The sequence below is a fragment of the Zootoca vivipara genome, chromosome 13, assembly GCF_963506605.1.
Source record: "Zootoca vivipara chromosome 13, rZooViv1.1, whole genome shotgun sequence".
Lineage (NCBI taxonomy): Eukaryota > Metazoa > Chordata > Lepidosauria > Squamata > Lacertidae > Zootoca > Zootoca vivipara.
Window position 1 is genome coordinate 25,567,888 of NC_083288.1, and position 19,298 is coordinate 25,587,185.

Sequence of the window (19,298 nt, forward strand, 5' to 3'; positions counted from 1 at the left end):
GAATTATCTGACCCCCGGGCCGTCTGAAGACAATCCTGTAATAGGGAAGTTTTTTTTTTTTTACTGTTTTATTATGTTTTCATATATGTTGGAAGCTGCCCAGAGTGGCTGGGGCAACCCAGTAAGATGTGTGGGGTATAAATAGTAAAATTATCCCATTATGGAACGGGAGGCCCCTATTTTCATCGGAGAAATGTTGGAGGGCGTGTCTTCCAGAGGCTTTTGCGAAATGTAATAAATGGGTTTCTTCCCGCAGCTCCTCCGTGGTCCCTTCCTTCTCTCCCCAACCACCTTTCTGTTCCTCCCAAGGAGGGATGGGTGTGGGAGGTCAAATGCAGGCCTCCTGGCCTTTGCACCTGATCCTCAGTGTTCTCCCCAGGCTACGCCCCTTCCCTAGGCCACACCCCCTCACCAGCCCTGTTTCTTTGCGCCATCCTTGAGTGTTTTTGCCTGGCTGAAATGTGTCATTGAACTCTCTTGATTGCCTGCAGGGAGGGTAACAGAGGGATGCCCGAGGGCATGTAGAAACTAGCCGCCTCTACAAAGGTAAAATTCCCACCTGTGGGGGTGTGTGTGAATTGTGCTTTTCCAGTCCATACAGGGTAGGCTATTTCTTTCTTTCCTTTTTTACAGCTATCACATTTACCACAAACAAACAAAAAGAGCAGCAAGGAAACCTCTTTTTTGGCGCTATTGCTAATTGCAGCAGGGGGCGGGGGGCGGGGAGAGAGGATTTTTGTCAGAATCACACCAGGGCAGGGCAGGGTTAAACCTCGAATCTGGATGGCAATTCCACACACCCCCTGGAATTAATTTCTCTAATCCCCCCATGTGTCTGCAAGCCACTTGTATTTAACATATTGTGCAGTTCAGCCTTTATTTGCTTTTTTTTTTTTTTGCACTGCTGCTCTTTGTCCTAAGAGCTGAGACCAGTTCACAGATTATTTCCAAGTGGACTGCTGTGGGCCATGCCTTCCTGGCTGCTGCTGCTATTACTCAGCTTCTGTGTTCAAAGGGAGAATGAGGGTTAAAGCATGCAAATAAACACAAAGCGGGGCTCCAGGGTGTGAATGATAAAAAACCAAAAACCTACTCAGAAATAGTGAGAATAGAATTGAGGGTTTTAAAGTGTTTCAAATGTGCAAACAGAAAGTTTGGTAAAAAGAGAAGTGAATCTGTTTAGGGATCTTCCGTTTCCCCAGTCTCTCTCTCTCCGGCCTCCGAAGGGCCTCCTCATCTGAAGCCCAACAACCTGGCCCCTTGCCTCATTTTCCGGGCTTGCCAGCGGATCAGCCGAATGGCCTTCAGGCTGACGTGCAAGAGGGTATCGTATTTGAAGATCATCTTGTAGAACGAGTCGGTCATCAAGGCCCCGGTGGGGTCGGCGTGCTTGAGAGCCATCATGGGCGTGTAGATGGCGTTGGTCTGGTGGCGGAAGGGCGGCTTGGCCGTGGTGATGACCTTCAGCGTGTGCTGCGGTGGGAAACACAGGACACCCACGTAAATAAATGCCACAGGACATCCACACAAAGGCAGAGCTGGGAAATCTGCGGCTCTGCAGATGTGGTTGCACTCCAAAGCCCATCCTCGCTCACAATGGTAACCCAACCCCCCCCCCAGCCTCGCCTCACAATGATTTATTTTGCTCTTCTGATACCTACTTATCGAGAGATCCCTGAAATCTGAGGTGCCAGAAAAGGAGGCCTATTAATTTTAGGTATGTGTGGCTGCTGGTTGTGGCTACTCCGCTGACACTGTCACTCAGTTAAAGGAATCATAGGGCGGATCTACACTCATCGTTTATAATGTTAAGGAAGGGCTAAGGAATTATTTTCATAATGCTTGTAATGTTAATACCTGAAGGAGCGTCTCCCCGCCCCATCATTCAGCCCAGACACTGAGGTCCAGCTCCAAGGGTCTTCTGGCGGTTCCCGCACTGTGAGAAGTGAAGTTATAGGGAACCAGGCAGAGGGCCTTCTCAGTAGTGGAACTCACCCTGTGGAACGCCCTCCCATCAGATGTCAAGGAAATAAACAACTACCTGACTTTTAGAAGACATCTGAAGGCAGCCCTGTTTAGGGAAGCTTTTAATGTCTGGTGTTTTATCACATTTTTTTATTATCATTAATTCTGTTGGGAGCCACCTAGAGTGGCTGGGGAAACCTAGCCAGATGGGTGGGGTATAAATAAATAAATAAATAAATAAATAAATAAATAAATAAATGATGGTGACACCAGAGGGAGCTGCTGAGCAACCAGGAACCTGCAATTGAGAAACTCTGTTGTTACGGGAAAAAACAAGGTAAGGAGCATTTTCTATTTGCCAGTATGCCCTGGGACGTTTTAGAACTATACATCTAATATTGTTTTAATAACATTCAGAAGGTCAGTGTAGATCCAGCCTTAGTTGATTAATCAATGGAACCTACTAAAACTCTTACGATTAATCAGTTGACCATTAAATATTTTGTAAAGTTGTTTGTCTGTTCTGTATGTGTTTGGATACCTTAACCAAATTTCGCAAGATGGTTCCTGTGATCAAGAGTACGGTAGGTTTCCACCCATGTTTGGATACAACGTGAATCAAGACGGCAGACTGCACTTTTCAATACTGCACTGTTGTTTTATTTACAGTGGTACCTCGCAATACAAAAATAATCCGTTCCGCGGGTCGTGCCGTCTTACGAAAATTTCCGTCTTGCGGAAACAAACGGCAGACGGCAAAAAAAAAAAATCCATCTTGCGAGACGCGGCCATAGAAAGCTTCCATCTTGCAAGGCAACAAAGAATCGTCTAGCATTCGGCTTGCAAGGTACCACTGTATTTTAATTCTTGAGCGACATTGGGTGAGAGACTGTTAGTTTGCATCTGACCAGATGGATGGGAGGTTGCCTGCTTTTAATGGGGTTGCATTCTGTCTGAAGGAGCGGGTATGCAGCTTGGGGGTAATTTTGGATGCATTGCTGCCGCCCATACCTGCCAAGTTCCGGCCTGAGAAATAAGGGACTGGACCGAAAGTAGCAGACCGGAAGTAGCGCTGCCGCCATTTTGGAACTGGGCGGAGCATTCTCAGAAGCAACTTTTGATGCTGCTCTGCCCTGTTCCAAAATGGCCGCCACACCAGAAGTCGTGCTGCAGCCATTTTGGAACTGGGCAAAGCAGCATCAAAAGTCGTTTCTGAGCATGCTCTGCCCAGTTCCAAAATGGCCGCCGCACCAGAATAAACCAGGAAAAAACAAAAAAATCCATTTTTTCGGCTGGGAACAGCTGGAAAAACGGGGGTTTCCCGGGGAATACGGGAGACTTGGCAGCTATGCTGCCGCCTGAGGCTCAGGTGGCCTCAATGGCATGGAGTGCCTCCCATCCCCACCCCTACCTGCACAGGGATAGCCTAACAACTACAACTCCCATCACCCCTAGCTAGCAGGACCAGTGGTCAGGAGTGATGGGAGTTGTAGTCTAACAATGTCGGGGGGGGGGGCCAAGCTTCAGAACGGTTGCTTTAGACATGTGCTTAAAGCTTTTATATTCTCACAGACTTTGCCTGTGGTGTGAACCAGCCAGGTTGACGATACTACTGAAGATGCTGTGCTGTTTCTCCCCCCCCCCCCCATGCTTGGTTCTGCAAGTGCTTTCCAATCCTAAAATGTGCAGCGATCTGGAATTTTGCATGTTGAGCAGCACAGAAATTCCTGCAAGTGATAATAATAATAATAATAATAATAATAATAATAATAATAATGGCAGCCCTTGTCACACATAAAGAAGACATTAGTTTGTTTGTTTTTTCACCTCAGCTATATCTTCAGGGGTCTGGCCCAAGCTGGAGAAGAGGACCTTGGAATTTTTCAGGTAGACATTGGTGAATATTTCTGCGGTCTCGGGATCCGTCTGGGAGAAGTCAGCTTTCTCTGCGTCTTCATAGACCTTCATCTCAAACTCGGTCACAACTGGGCCAGGCTCTATCAAACTGACACTACAAGCCAAGCACACGATATGTAAGGTTCATCCTTAAGCCAGGCATTCTTTTCTGGTGCCTGGGGGGGCGGTGGGGCGGTCCTCCCTCTATTTTGGCTGTGAGGAAAGGAGCCACCATGTTCCAGAGGCACAGAAGAGGCCAAGTCAGGTTATGAGCAATTGTTGGAGGGAGTGGAAGTGGCAGTGAGAAACGGCTGCGCTCGATCCGACTAAGTCATACGCAGAGTAGGCCCATTCAGATCCATACAGATGACTAACCTCAGTTCGTTTATGTCACCCTGTCTATTCTGGGTATGACTGTAGAGAAGCATGACTGAAAAAGGGGGCTAATTTGGAAGCTATATTAGGAGGAGGGGGGAGAAGAATGCCAAGCCTAAGTATACACTGTTCAAAATCTTTTATTTATGTAGGCCCCCTGTGCCTTAGCTCCCATTTGTGATTCTTAAAAAAGCTGGCTGGATTCAACATGAGCTGCTAGTAGGGTTGCCAGACTCAATAGAGGACAGGACTTCTGTGCCTTTAATTGCCCTGCTCTCTTTTGAGTCTGGAAACCTTAAAGAGAAACCAGCAGACCCTTTGCTTGGAAAGTAAACAAAGGGTCTGCTGGTTTCTCTTTAAGGTTTCCAGACTCAAAAGAGAGCAGGGCAATTAAAGGCACAGAAGTCCTGTCCTCTATTGAGTCTGGCAACCCTACCTGCTAGCAAAAGAAAAAGAAAAGGAAAGGAAAAAGTCCAAAGGAAATTCTAGAGTGGTTTAACAATCAATCCTTTCCCCCACAGAATTATTAGAATTGCAGTTCCATGAAGGGAATAGGGGTCTCCTAACAATTCTCAGGGAACTTAATAAAATACAGTTCCCAGAATTCTTCAGGGGTGGGAAGCCATGAATGCTTAAAGTGGTGTAAAGGGGCCCCTGACCATTAGGTCCAGTCGTGTCCGACTCTGGGGTTGCGGCGCTCATCTCGCTCTATAGGCCGAGGGAGCCGGCGTTTGTCCGCAGACAGCTTCCGGGTCATGTGGCCAGCATAACAAAGCCACTTCTGGCGAACCAGAGCAGCACATGGAAATGCCGTTTACCTTCCCGCCTATTTATCTACTTGCACTTTGATGTGCTTTCGAACTGCTAGGTGGGCAGGAGCAGGGACTGAGCAATGGGAGCTCACCCCGTTGCAGGGATTCGAACCGCCGACCTTCTGATCAGCAAGCCCTAGACTCTGTGGTTTAACCCACAGCGCCACCTGGGTAGTACTGCTTTAAATGTGTGGTGAGGTTGTCACCCCACTTTGAGACAAATGAGCACTAAATCAACTTGAACTCTCCCTGTTTCCCCACTACCCCTCCTGAAGAGCTAAACTACCCAAAGGGAGAGGCTAACTCTGACCTGATCAGAGTGAATTTCGTCTGACCACCAGCTGTGTTATCCTGTGAACAGCGCCACTATTCCCCATTATTTAAAGTTACCACTCCCCCCCCCCGCCAGAAATTCATGAAGTGAAGCTCTTCCGTTCACTAGACTCTTTCAACTGGAAAAGGCTACCCCTGTTGAACTCCTTCCGCTTTTGCAGCTGTCGAAACCTAAGGAGACTTGCCAGAAATGCAAAAGAAGGCAACCCTGACTATATAGGTATGGTAGGGGAGGAGAGAAGGGGCCTAACAGCATCACTTGCCAATTAGCCACTCACAAGATATTGAACTTGAGCGCCTGGATGATGAGGCTTTCGCAGAAGCCCTCAATGGCAAATTTGGAAGCTGTGTAGATGTCATTGAACATGATGCCTGAAAAAGAAGAGATTAGCAAAAGGATGGACATAGACAAATCCTGCAGGTAGACTACTGGCTGGTCCAAGCCATTCTGATGGCCAAGTCATACACAATTAATTATGACTTCGTTTATTCAGCTGTCAAATTTATTGTATGAGCCACTGGCTTTGACACCTTTCAGGCAACATTTCAATATAAAATGCCAGTAACACAAGTTACAATGAAGATTGTGTGTGTGTGTGTGTGTGTGTGTGTGTGTGTGTGCACATACACACACATATACAGAGAGAGGGGGCATGCGTGCACATACAGAGTACGATAAAATCTTAATTTAAACAAAAAAAGCCCTGCTATCTGCTTAGAAGTCCCCTACACCAGCCACCCTGATCCTTTTTTGCTACTTTCACATGGAGTTTCTGTGCAGCTAAAGTGTTCGGCACTCCAGACAGCTGGTGAATAAGCCACATTTTGAAGGTTTCTCTCTCACACACACACCCCCTGCAGGTGAAAACTGCCATGGCAAAATGGGCTGGGACAAAACATTTCAGTTTCCCCATATGTGCTAGCTGTTTATTTGCTGGGGTTTTTTGTTTTTGTTTCTGGTTTTTTGTTTTAGATGAGAAAATATTCAAAATTTGAGTTTATCCTTCTGCCCCCTGGGGATTTACCCATCTCATTCTGCTGCACATGTGCAAACAAAGCCTTAGCTTGCTAAGAAAAATATCTAGGCGATTTATTAAGAGGCTAGGTCTGTCAGTGGCTATTGATCCTAATCTAAAGGGAGACTCTGTTCAGAGAACATCTCTGCATCTGAGGAGAGACCCACCTCCTCTAGCATCCTGTTCTCAGAGTGCCTGGGATGCAACAGCTACCCTCTCCCCACCAGTGATTCTCGGCTGCTGGCATTCAGAGATATATTGCCTCTGACAGCAGAAGCAGAACAGAGCCTTATCCTCCATGAATCTGTCTCTGTCTCAAAACATCAGATACTGGTGACAAACAACACAGAATGGCCGCTGTGTTTTGCTGTTTGGGTGTTTCCCAGGAGGTGGGAAAGTGCCTATGTGTACCCCTTAACAGATTTAGCTTAGTAGGCAATGTTCTTATGAGTGCAGTAGCCAGCCATTGTAATAGTTATTCGGTATTGTGTCTTCTTTTAAATATATTAATGGTATTTAATTGAGAGGGAACCGTATAAACAGCTTACTTATAAATAAGTAAGTAAGGCATTGAGGTTGAGTCACAGAAAGCAGGTGACATGGAAGACTTGGAGCAGGAATAGGCAACCATGGCTCTCCAGATGTTTTGGAACTACAACTCCCATGATCCCTGACCACTGGCCCTGTTAGTGAGGGATCATGGGAGTTGTAGTTCCAAAACATCTGGAGAGCCAAGGTTGCCTATGCCTGACTTAGAGGAAGATGCACCAGTCAGGAATTTGGCAAAAAACTTTATTGTCTCTCTTCATAGGAAGAAAACAGACAAAGGGAACTCCTGACTCCACCCAGATGCAAATCAGCCCGGTGCCACCTAGTGGCTAAGCTGCATAATGCACTATCCACACAGAAAGGAAACTGCTTGTTAAAATCTGGGCTTTGGAACAAGGCTGAAAAAAGCTCGTGTGAATGAAGATCTTGCAAAACAACAACAACAACCTTACCTTGCAAACCCATGACACTGCTGATGACCACAATGTGGCCGCTCCGCCTTTTCTTCATGTCAGGGAGGACCTCCTTAATCATCCTCACCGCGCCAAAGAAGTTGGTCTCCATGATGGCCTTCATCTCTTCGATGGTCTGGCACTCGATGGGACCAATAAGACCAACACCAGCGTTGTTGACTGCAACAGGCAGACAAAATATCTTATTTTGAGCCGCACCCTTGGTGTTCAGTGAGAGGAAGGGAACAGCGAAAACAGACAACTGGGAAATACGAAGGTAGTCCTTAAGAAGCTCTCCCTCTCCCATCATCCCTGGCCAATGTATAGCTGGGCCTGAGGGAGTTGGAGTCCAACAACATTTGAAGGGCTGCCGTTTCCCCATTCCCACTCTAGCCCTATGGTAGAGCCAATGCTACCCCATTCCAGCCCCCTCCCATGTTCCCAGACACTTGGGGAAACTGAGAACTGGTTCACACTGACAACTAAATGATTGCCACATTAAACTACGAATGTATAAATGTAGAGATACAGACAGGTCACTCAGTTGGCGTTTCACATCCTATTAGGCCAGGGCTGTGTGTTTGTTGTCAGCTGCATGTCTGGGAATGGCCATCCCAATACATTTTGTTGCCTGAGGCAATCAGAAAGCAGTGCTGCTCCCCTCCGCCTCTCCAGGTCACTGCAGAATACCTAAAACTGGTCAAGTTATTTTTGGACAGCTGAGGTGGAAAATCCCATACGGGCCATGCAAGTAACTTACCATGCTAGTAAAAAATGCAACAGCTAACCATATACAGTTATACCTCGGTTTACGTACGCTTCGGTTTGAGTACTTTCAGTTTAAGTACTCTGCGGACCCGTCTGGAATGGATTAATCCACTTTCCAATGGGAAAGTTTGGTTCAGGTTAAGTACGCTTCAGGTTAAGTACGGACTTCCAGAACCAATTACACTCATACATTGGGTTAAGTACGCTTCAGGTTGAGTACTCTGCGGACCCGTCTGGAACGGATTAATCCACTTTCCATTACTTTCAATGGGAAAGTTCGCTTCAGGTTAAGTACGCTTCAGGTTAAGTACAGACTTCCGGAACCAATTGTGTACTTAAACCGAGGTACCACAGTACTGGCCTTTTATGATACAGTACCTAAATTCAGTTGCCTCTCTCTACCGAATGGTGCGGACACGCTTTTCTGGGAAATTTGGTTGCTTTTCCACCAAAGAAACGTGATGGGAGCAGGGAAGCTTCAGGGGGGCAGGGGAACAGTTAACCCTTTCTCCACCCACACTCTTTCCTACCAGACAAGATTCCAGAGCTGCCTTTCCATTTCTGGAATGCCGGGGTTTTGTTTGGGGTGAGGTGGGGAGCAGCAGTAGCAAAGATGGCATTGCATCCGGTAAAATGAGCATTCTGCTGGGGGTTGTTTGACCCTTGGCCGTCCAGTCACGAGAGTCGCTCCTTGATCCTTCAGTCTCAAGCGATAACTGTGCACATGTACACCAGCTCACTGCAAATTTTTAAGCAGCTACCGTGTGGTTTCTGAATGTTTTGTTTCCACCCCCGGAGAGTGAGCATTATTGGGTAGACTCCTTCCCTCAACACTATCCTGCACAACTCTGATATTTTGCTTAGGACCTAAGCAACCCTTGGCTTGAGTGTTGTGCTAGTTAGTTCCTAATCCAATCCGGAAGGCTTTAGATTGGCTCAGCACAATATGGGTCTAAGGAGTGTAGGCAAAATGGTCACACTGGACCCTATTGTTCCATAATTTTTCAGAGGACAACCCCCCTTACACTACTGTAATTATCCCTACCGCCTTCCATCTCTGGTTAACACTCCTGACCTACATAGATCACAATAATCTGACATGCAATGTCTTCTTCTTTTTCTTTAATCACAATCCCTGACTTCCGGGAGGCTCTACTAGGATCCAATATGGAATCTTGTGGATCTCTCAGGGCCCCCAGAAATGACTTGAGTCCACATTGCTTTAAAAAAATTGCATCTAGTAGGCCCAACTTGAGTCGCCCCCAAAATTGACTGTATTTCAACAATCTCAAAGTTTGGGAGTCAGCAGCACAAATGATGTCAGTGTGGAGTGTTGCGGTAAGTTGGCTGTTCTGCTGTGGCTAATGTATTCTCCACCACCACCACCACCACTTTTTAAAAAGTGGTCAAGATCCTAGAGGAATAAAAATGTGTTCATAAGTGGATACCAAAAACCCGCAAACTCATGGGAAATTTGTGGCGATGTGTCGTGGAACAAACCCATTGAGGAAGATAACAGTGGTTACCCAGACTTCGTTGCTGGCTGTGAAGGGGCTCCATACCTGTTCAAGCTTCCAGGCCCAAAAAATTTAGGTCCACCACTGTGTGTGTGTAAGAATTAGCATACATGGGCACAATGTAAACATCTAGGGAAGTCCCGAGCAAGTACTTCCATCCACATCCTCTTAGTGCTGTTGCTGCTACCTCACCCAAAGCATTCCTTTGGGGTTAAAAAGGGCAGGTGGTTTTGGGTGGGGTGGGGGTTCTGATTCACTGCACACCTCCTTCTAACACAATCCTTACACTGGGCGACAGATAGTGCAGCAAACCTTTCGGATACTCACTGAGGATGTCAACATGCCGTTGGGGGATGCTGTTGATGCAGCTGCAGATGGATTTCTCGTCGCAGACGTCCAGCTGTTTGATCTCCAGCGTCTTGTTGAGAGCAGCCCCCGCAGCGGTTTCCAGCTTCTCCTTCTTGGCCACGTTCCTCATTGTGGCAATCACTGGAACACAGCAGCCTTCGTCACTCGGTCCCAAACCATCCTCGGTTCTACTGCAACTTTGGGACCGAAGCTTTTACATTGCGCCTCGTCCAAATTGCCAAACCCTCATAGCCGGGGCTATAAAGGACCTTTTTCAAAAATTTCCAAACCTCAGTTGCCAACTTTTAAACTGGCTGCGGGAGCTGTGCTTTTCAACAACAGTGTGGCCTAAAGCCTTCAGCTGATGGGTAAGGTTTATTTCTGTGTTATGATATAGTTCACCTGCTAATTTCAATGTATCATGCTGCTGTTAAGGGTGCGATTGGCAGGCTTGCCCCCTGCCTTTTCCTGGAATTCAAGTTGGCAACCCTAAACCACAGTTCCAAATTTAAATCCTGGAAGTGCAGGTTTTCAAAATGGCTGAACAAGAAAAACCAGGGGTTTGGGTGTGGGTTTTTGTTTAGATGTAGTTTAAGTCTGAGTTTCCAATTAAAACTGGAGCTAGAGAATAGAAGGCAGTAGACAAAATCGACAGATTTTAATTCTTTAGCGGCTCCAAGGCGATGCATCACCAGAATCAAATTTAAAAGCTACCACAATACAATCAGCAGCTAATTGAAAAGCTCACAGCTAGACTACTAATGATTCCTGCATTTGTTTGATAACACACTCATTCTAGGAAACACTCAAAACCAGAGTTGGAAGCTCAGCACTGTGCAGTCAGGATGATTAATAATAATAATAATAATAATAATAATAATAATAATAATAATAATAATTTGTTATTTATACCCCACATACCCCACCCATCTGGCTGGGTTTTCCTAGCCACTCTGGGCGGCTCCCAACAGAATATTAAAAACACAATGAACATTAAAAACTTCCCTAAACAGGATGTTAAGAGATGGTCCTGCCTCAGGGGTACAGGGCATGTTACAGCCTTCAGGTAACTATTTCTTATATCCATGGCAAGTTCATTGGATCAACATGCTGGCAACTATGGGTATAAACAATTAAACAGATTTATGCATTTAATTTGGAATTTTACCTTTTTCGCTCCATTTTAAATTGTCGTTTTGGTGTTGCATTAAGTATTTGCTTTCAAACTGCGTACTTGTTTTGTTCTTACCCACCCTGGGACGTCATGGTGAAGGGAGGGTAAGAAGTTGAAGATAAGACGGATGCCCTGAATACCCTCATTCAGGCTAGCAAACCACCCACCACCCATGCAAAATGCTGGAGACTTAGAAGCGATTCCAACAGGAAAGAAATTGGAAAGGCAAACCACCTGATCATGTCATTATGTATAGCTGTATCAGATTAAAAGGAAGCTAGGCAGAGGGAGGGAAACCAATTTAATTATCTATATTGTACACATTTTTTAAAAAAATGTTGTTTCACAAAGCACTGTTTAAAGAAGCTCACCTTTGAACCTCCTCTGCTTGTCCTGTGCTAGTTTCACAGCCAATGCCAGCCCAATCCCGGATGAGCATCCTGTTATCAGTACAACTTTGGGAGCCATGGTGGCTTGTGCTGAGGAGGCAAATGTAGCCTCCAGAGACCAGGCAGTAGCTCGACTCCTGCAGAGAAGGCTGTGGGCTTCTGGCAGCTCTGCGATTTGCCCTCACATCTTCCCCAGTGGGTCCCTCTTCAAGGATCTTAAAAAAGGCCAGCTTGAGACCTAATTGGCCAGCTCCCAAGGCCTTAATCTCCTGGCCATTGCTAAATCCCAAATGGATTTGCATGGCAAATCCTGCCTAATCACTTCCAGGCCCAACCACTCGTGATGCACAAACAAAACCACAAGACTTGGCACACGGTATGCGAACAGGGAAATGACATTGCCCAGAGTGCCTTGCGAGAAGCATCACTAAGCATACTTTCCTTTTAGGATCCCCATACCCAGTGCTTCCCCCCCCCCAAAAAAAAATGTTTAGGGGTACTCTCATTTTCCTGCTCATATTGAAATACTTCCCCTCAATGAGCCCAAACTTAGATTCACAAAATGTTTAGGGGTATGCGTCCCCCCAGAAAAAAAGCACTGCTCATACCAAAACTTCAAGTGTAACCAATGCCATGGTGTTGGAAGGGGGAAGTAAACAGTGACATTCCTTTCTGAATGCCACTTGTTGTTTTTTAATGTGATGGTATCTGGGTGATTCAGTATCTAGAGAGGCCCAAAGAGTAGTACTGAGAGGCCAAACTGATATATCAGTAATGAAAATGGAGTTAGCCCGGCGTTGACTTCACACTCATTCCTGCCACGAGGGCTGTTAAGGATAGGGAAACAAAAAGCTATCAAACATAAACTTTTATTTATGAGTAAGAAGTTTTGTGTGTCTTAGATAAATAAAGAGATAAAATAATCTGTTGATTCTTTACAGGGTGATCTCTGCTATTCATTTAATTGACTGCTCTTAGCTTGTTCTTTTCTCACAAGTGATCTTGTGTACAAAATCAAAGCAAATGTATGAAAAAAAATACAATTTATTATCATCACTTATATATATATACACAACTCATCACAGTAGATACTGGCCTTATAGATTTACACGACATTAGTGGCAGAGCCTTCCTGTTTTCCTGCCTCCCCATCTCAGGGTTGTTTTTTTAAAACCCCTTTCATGTAAGGGGAGAAAACCAATTTTTCCTACCTCGATTCCTTGCCTGTGATGCTTAGATGCAATAGCACAAGCCAACTCATGACAAAACCCAACAGCACGAGAGGGTGAGAGTTGGGGATTATAGCACAGTGGTATTGGCCATATTGCACCAAATATCCAATAAGAATGCTGGCGTGTGTGTGTGTGTGTGTGACGAGATCTTTGGGTTTAAATGTTTTCAGAATGGGGTGTCTGGAGAGAGTGCTGAAAGGAATATCCCTGTGTGTTCAAGTGGGGGGAGCGGCTAGGACTAGAACCAAGCAACTTCAAATCTGTGTTCCTCTGCTTTTCTGTGCGAAAAGACACTTGGGAATGCAGACTGAAGAGATCCCTGGGAAAGGATAGCCCCCAGGGTGATGCCAATCAACCACCCACCCTATGTGCCTCTTCTAATCTGGTAGAGCTATAAAAAGTTCCAGTGCAGGCTTGGTCTTTGCCTGGACAACAGCTGGAGCGGGGGGGGGGGCAGTTCAGTTGGTAGAACATAAAACTCTAATCTCAGGGTCTTTTTTCTTTTCATCTTCAGTTACTGTTGCCGGATTCCCTCCTGACTCTCTACCAGCCTTCTGCCCATGGGCACAGCATCACAAGAGGAGACTGCCCCTTTAAATAAGCTGCGATGCCAAGCACCAGAGAAAAAGAAGAGATCCCGGGTAGAAAAATATCCTAACAAAGGTGAGAGAGCTCCCAGAAAATCTAGTGCTGGAAGCAGGCAAACCTCTGCCGCTGCTGCTAAAAGAGAGCTGGAAGTGAGTGTGCAAGAGGCATCGCTTCCCATGGCGTGTGCGTCCAATATTTCTTTTGTCCCCCACTGTTGCCTCTGGTCAAACAGGTTTTCGAAGCGATGCAAAACCCACAACAAACCCGCAAGGCAACTCCCAGAAAACGAGAACATATTAGGAGGCAGGAGGACTGAAGTAGCAGCAAAATCTCTTGCATGCGGTGCCAAAACAAGCCCTGGATCAGAGATGCACAAAGCCTCGAAGTGGAGCGGGACACTCGGCGGTCAAACGGACACCGGTTCCCTTTCATGGTGGAAGCCGCCCACCGACAGAGTCGTGTCCTCTTAAGAAGTGAAGTGCAATTGCCGCGACCTCGAATCCATCCTCGAGTCTGCTCAAAATCCGGAGATGACGGTGTGGTGGTGGAATGGGAAGGTTCGAATCAGGTCGCTTGCAGTGGCTGAAGTTTATTAAGGAGCAATTCAAAGTTCGGAGTCGATCCCGGTGTACAGAGTTAAAAAAAGACCTGCTCCCCAGAACCCCCCCGTCCCCATCACTGGCCGTGGCCAATCTGTGGGGCACAGGGAAAGGCCACTTAGGAAGACAGCCTATCATAAGGCGACGCTTGTGCAGTAGTGCTTCAGCTTGCAAGGCAGGATGCCGCGGTTGATCTGGTGGAATTCCACCAGCTGGATCAAGTCGGCAAAGCGAGTCTGGCCATCGTCCATGGTGTAGTACAGGTGTCCGTCTTCCTCGCTCTGAAACCCACAAAAGACGGTCAGCTGCCGGCAAGAGGGGAAGACGCAGAAAAGAATAAAGCAGGGGTTGTCAACCTGGTCCCTACAGCCCACTAGTGGGCGTTTCAGGATTCTAGGTGGGCGGTAGGGGGTTCTATGGCACAAGCTGAATCCTCCTTCCATTGAACACTGGTGCGCGGTAAGGAAATTTTACCATCAAGAAAGATGCATTAGTGGGCGGTAGGTATAAGAAGGTTGACTACCCCTGGAATAAACCAAAGCTGCCGTGGAGTCTGGGCTCAGCTATCGGGAGCACACAAAGTAGTAACTGTGCTGCAAGCCAGGGACATGTTCCAACCCCCCCCCCCGCTCTCCACAACTAGTAGTATTAGGGTCCAGGCTGGCTTGAAAAAAATAAGCGCTGGAAAAGGTGCAGGTCTTCCAAAGCATTCCTGACTGGGTGACTGTTCAGTTCTCCCACTGCTGGCAGGAAGGGGTACTGCCGAGATGTCTTTCCTGCCTTATACCAGGCTGGTTTGCTTAATTATGTTCATTCTTTTGAAGCCTGCCTGGTAACCACGTTCCCTCAAACTCAAGATATCTCTATCTCTTTCTCACTCTCTCTCGTGCACATGGTTTTTTGTTTTTTGGCAGCTTCTACGTTTGCTTCCCTGCTCACGCAGGTGCAAGGCGCTCAGGCATATCTTGCTTTATTTCCTACGGTAAGCCAGGATTTGACTGTCCAAATGCAGCTGTTACAAAGGCATGTTTTGTACGTTCTTTAATGCGACCACTTACCGGAAGGATAAGATAGTGCTTCACCTTCTGCAGGTGGCAGAGGGACAAGACAAAACCTTTGGGGTTCCGCTGACTCTCCCGCAGTAGGAAGACCCTGCAATCGACAAGACAATAGGAAGGCTGTTAAAGGCACATTGTGCAGTATGTGAGCCGAGGTCCAACCCCGCGGACCTCTCACACTAACATCTTCATGGCTCCATGCTCATGAGTATCACACCACTAACCCTCAGTTCCGGTCCCCGCCTCCTGAAAAAAAAATGATTTCAGGCTTGCATGGAGCTATTGCTGTCCATATATATCATGCTGAGTGCATGATCTGGATTGCATGGGCTGATTGAGGGTAGGAAGGGATAATTATGGTGGTGGGCAAATGGCTATGCCTCCGGGAAGCTGACCTTCAAGTCTCTAAGGCTGCAGTTATATTTGCATCTACCTGCGAGTAAACACAGTCAGTATTACTCAGTGCTTAAAGTGGGGAGGAAGGAAGTGGGTGGTTTCATTTCAAATTATGCCCAACTCTTTAGCCTGTGGCTCGTTCGGCATTTTTATAACCATGCAAACCTCGTGGCACTCCAAACGTTGCTGGACTACAACTCACATCATCACTGACCATCGGCCATTCTGGCTGGGATAGATGGGAGTTCAACAGCATTTGGGAGGGTTGCAGGTTCTCTACCCCTAATGTGACCTATTTGCCAATTAAGCCTGACTTTGTAGTAGTCCGTTATAAACCATAACCAAGAAAAGAGTGTTACTACATGAAGTCAAAATCATGAATGAATGTACAGTCATACCTTGGATCCTGAACGCCTTGCGACCTGAACATTTTGGCTCCTGAGTGCTCCGGTTTGCAAACGTTCTTTGGAACCTGAACGTCCGTTGCAGGTTCCGTGACTTCTGATTGGCTGCAGGAGCTTCCTGCAGCCAATTGGAAGCCACGCCTTGGTTTCCGAACGTTTTGGAAGTCGAACAGACTTCCGGAACAGATTCCATTCGACTTCCGAGGTACGACTGTAATTCATTTAAGAACTGGAAGAGGCAGCAGGCGGACAGGCAGGTGGGCACTTAGAAAGACAGCTTCCTCTTCCCCTAAGGTGCAAGACTGCACCCCCAAGGCTGGTTTGGGAAGTGGTGTGAACACAAGGTTAGCCACAACCCACAACTATCCTGTTGTTTCCTATGAAATACTCCATATTGGTGCATTTGCACCAAAGCCACTCTTAATCCGCATTGAGAAGAACGGCCAACTGCGTTGTAAGCCGGCAAAGTGCTCACAGCCTAACCCTGGCAGAGGCTCTGCTGGGATGGGCTTCAGTTGTTTGAGAAAGAAGATTCTGTCTTTGCAACTGCCTGCCTCTCCCAGCTCTAGCCTGGGTCAAATGGCTTTTAGCAATATTGAAGTAATCCTGTTCTGTACAGTATCCTTGGGATGGGAAGAGTTAGGAACGGGACGGCACTATCTGCGAGTATGGCATGCATATAGGATTGTGTTGCACAAGCATTGTGCGTTGGAGAGATGTAGCAAGCAACCTACCCATCCACCAGTCCCTGTTGAACGATAAGGCGCTGGGTGTCTTCTCTAGAAATGTGTCCGTGGAACCATGGCTGGGTTCTGTGGATGGCTGTGGGAGGAATGGAAAGAGCTTTCTTTCAGAAACTCAGCCTTGATTGGAGTGTTAAGAATCTATTTGTTGCAATTGCAACCCCTAGTCTCTGCAATGAGGGTTGCATAGCTGCCAAGTTATCCCTTTTTTAAAGGGATTTTCCATTATGCTGAATAGGCTTCCTCGCGAGAAAAGGGAAAACTTGGCAGCTATGGAGGGTTGCTGGGGTTCAAGATAGCTGGAAAACCCATCCCTTCGTCCTAGACATGTGCGGATAGCCAGGATTATTTAGCACTGGCAAGATAGAGCAAGGCGGCATTTACATCCTCGGCAGCCTTGTGTACCCCTTCCTATCACTTCATATGTGCCAGCGTTGGGTCTTGGCGTTGGAGTCAAGCTCCATGGCTGTGCTGTAGCTCAGAAGAAACCATATAAATCTGCACATGCACAGAGACACACTTATCCAGCCTGCTCCTTCACATGTTCAATGTTTCATGTAATGGAATTTATAGATGGTGGCACAGCCAGGTGCAAGCTGTAGTCTGGCTTCAGATGACCCTCCACAGGGCCTGGCCCCTTTATAGGAAATGCTAAATTAGGCAATTTTAAAAAAAAAAGTCTGTCACTTAATTACAATCCTCTCTAAAGTTGTGCACGAGAAATTCAATGCAAAATAAATAAATAAATCGGTTATAAAAACCAGAAATCAGCTAAGATGCCTGATGGAATTTAGGGCAGAATTATAGAATTGGACGGGACCATGAAGGGTCATCCAACCCTCTGCAATGCCAGAATCTTTTTGCCCAACATCGAATCCATGATTCTGGGACTAAGAGTCTCATGCTCTACAGACTGAGCTATCCTTGCCCCCCTTCCTGAACCTATGCTATCAACCGTTCACCGGCTGTTACTACTACATTTTCAAACAAAGAAGGGGTTGTGTTTTACGCCGGTGATCTGCGACAGGCGAGAGGGCCATAGCTCAGTGTCAGAACACGCTAGAAGGTCCCAGCTTCAATCCTTGGCATTTTCAGGTAAGGACTGGGAGAGATGGCCTGTGGGGAATTGCCGCCAGTCAGTTGTAGGTGATACTTAGATCGAGATCTTTAAGGAATTTAGATGATATTGTTATTGATTGCTTCTGAATGAGAATGATGAGATAAATGTATGTTTTCTCTTTTTCTCTCTCTTCTTTTTCTCTTTTCTTCTCTTTCCATTCGTCTTTCTTTCTTCTCCCCTTTCTTTCTCCTTTTTTCTTTTCTTCTTTTCTCCCTAATACATCCTTCCCCCCTTCCCCCTTTTTTTCTTTATTATTACACAACTTATATGATTTTGTATATTATAATTTATATGATTTTGTATGATTCTATATGTTATGATTCATATGATTTTGTATATTTGAATTTATGTTTGGTACGATTGCGATCTTTGAGTATGTGTGGACTGTATTTTAACCTTAAATCTTAATAAAGTATATTTTAAAATTAAATTTTTTTTTAAAAAAGATACTGTGCTGGTTGAGGCTGAAGGCAGCAGCTCCCAGTGGTTGGAGCAAAAGGCAGCGCCCAGGGTCCCTCGGTACTCACCAGCACTGAACGAGGAGCTTTGGAACGGGGTGGGCAGGCTGTATCGGTGCGTTGTCCTCTTCTGAAGCATGGTGGGGAAAACAGTGGAGGTTGTTTCAGGTATGTTAAGCTTGCCATGTTAATTATCATTTCCCTGTTTCATATAGGAGTGCCCCCCCCCAAAAAATTGCAATACGTTTGTTTATGTTAAATTCCGAATTTGGAAGGGTGGTTGTGGCAGCAGTCTTGCTGCAGCAGACAGAACAAAGATTACTGTGACACTGGCAGCTGAGGGCTACAATATTTTAAAAAATAATTTCCTAGGGAAGAAGCCCCATTGAGCTTGGCGGGACGAACAATATTTAATAGAGGAGCGGCATAAGCTGTTGTGGGCCAGAGTTGGCTTCGTCGGATGCATCTGACAAGGCGGGTTCTGGTCCACAACAGCTCGGTAACTGCAATTCGATAGCCTCCGAGGTGCCGTAAAGTTTTTCACCTTTAGTTGTCTACCTACAAGTTGCCACTGCAACAGCACCAAAGGATGAATACCATAATGAAAACTGAAACAGTAAAACATTTCCATTTCCTTATTACATTTCAAAAATTGGGCAAAAATGCAGTTTGGGGGCAACAACTATACCCTTAAAAATGTAGGTGTACTAAAAAAAGTTAGTTTGGTGCATCGGAAGAAGTTTGGTGTTCCCTAAATGGATGCATGGTAATTCCCATTGTCATGAAATCCCCAAATCTCAATGGGAAATATGGCTCAGTTATAAGGAAGCAGTCAAGACAGGAGTCAAGGAGGCTGGAACTAATTTTCCCCATTATGTATAACTGCAGGATTAATCTGCCCCTAATTCTCACTTGAACTGGGAAACCTGCGTCTGGCTGTACCACTTCAGAGTACAGGTGGCTGAATGCTCCTCCATTAAAAAAAAAGTTCCTTGCACATAGAAAACTAGCAGATCTGGGAGAACGGTTCCAGTTTAGCCTTCTCCGTAACACACTACTTTTCTATATGCCCACCTGGAGTTTTAGGGTCTGCTTCTCTAAGGAAC

General features: G+C 46.1%; 2 protein-coding genes across 10 annotated transcripts in view; both read right to left on the reverse strand.

Annotated features, from left to right (window-relative positions):
- Nucleotides 1–1,100: 1,100 nt before the first annotated feature.
- LOC118095402 (retinol dehydrogenase 8-like) lies at nucleotides 1,101–11,675 on the reverse strand. The gene is made up of 6 exons (XM_035136645.2): nucleotides 11,577–11,675; nucleotides 10,011–10,172; nucleotides 7,399–7,578; nucleotides 5,660–5,753; nucleotides 3,793–3,976; nucleotides 1,101–1,473 (listed from the first exon to the last, which is right to left on the reverse strand). The coding sequence occupies exons 1-6, from the start codon at nucleotides 11,671–11,673 to the stop codon at nucleotides 1,234–1,236; spliced, it is 957 nt and encodes a 318-aa protein (XP_034992536.2). The 5' UTR covers nucleotides 11,674–11,675; the 3' UTR covers nucleotides 1,101–1,233.
- A 797-nt stretch (nucleotides 11,676–12,472) lies between these two features.
- The window catches only part of GRB7 (growth factor receptor bound protein 7), an 81,750-nt gene continuing 74,924 nt past the window's right edge, over nucleotides 12,473–19,298 (reverse strand). For 5 of the 9 annotated variants that reach the window (XM_060281502.1, XM_035136641.2, XM_035136642.2 and 2 more), the window contains 4 exons: nucleotides 18,262–18,322; nucleotides 16,606–16,693; nucleotides 15,072–15,165; nucleotides 12,478–14,294 (listed from right to left, as the gene is read on the reverse strand). In XM_060281502.1, the coding sequence (XP_060137485.1) occupies nucleotides 14,148–14,294; nucleotides 15,072–15,165; nucleotides 16,606–16,693; nucleotides 18,262–18,322 (390 nt within the window). In that variant the 3' untranslated portion in view covers nucleotides 12,478–14,147. Of the gene's footprint in view, nucleotides 14,295–15,071; nucleotides 15,166–16,605; nucleotides 16,694–18,261; nucleotides 18,323–19,298 lie in introns of all 9 variants that reach the window. The other 4 variants (XM_060281501.1, XM_060281500.1, XM_035136634.2 and 1 more) reach the window with 3 other exon arrangements.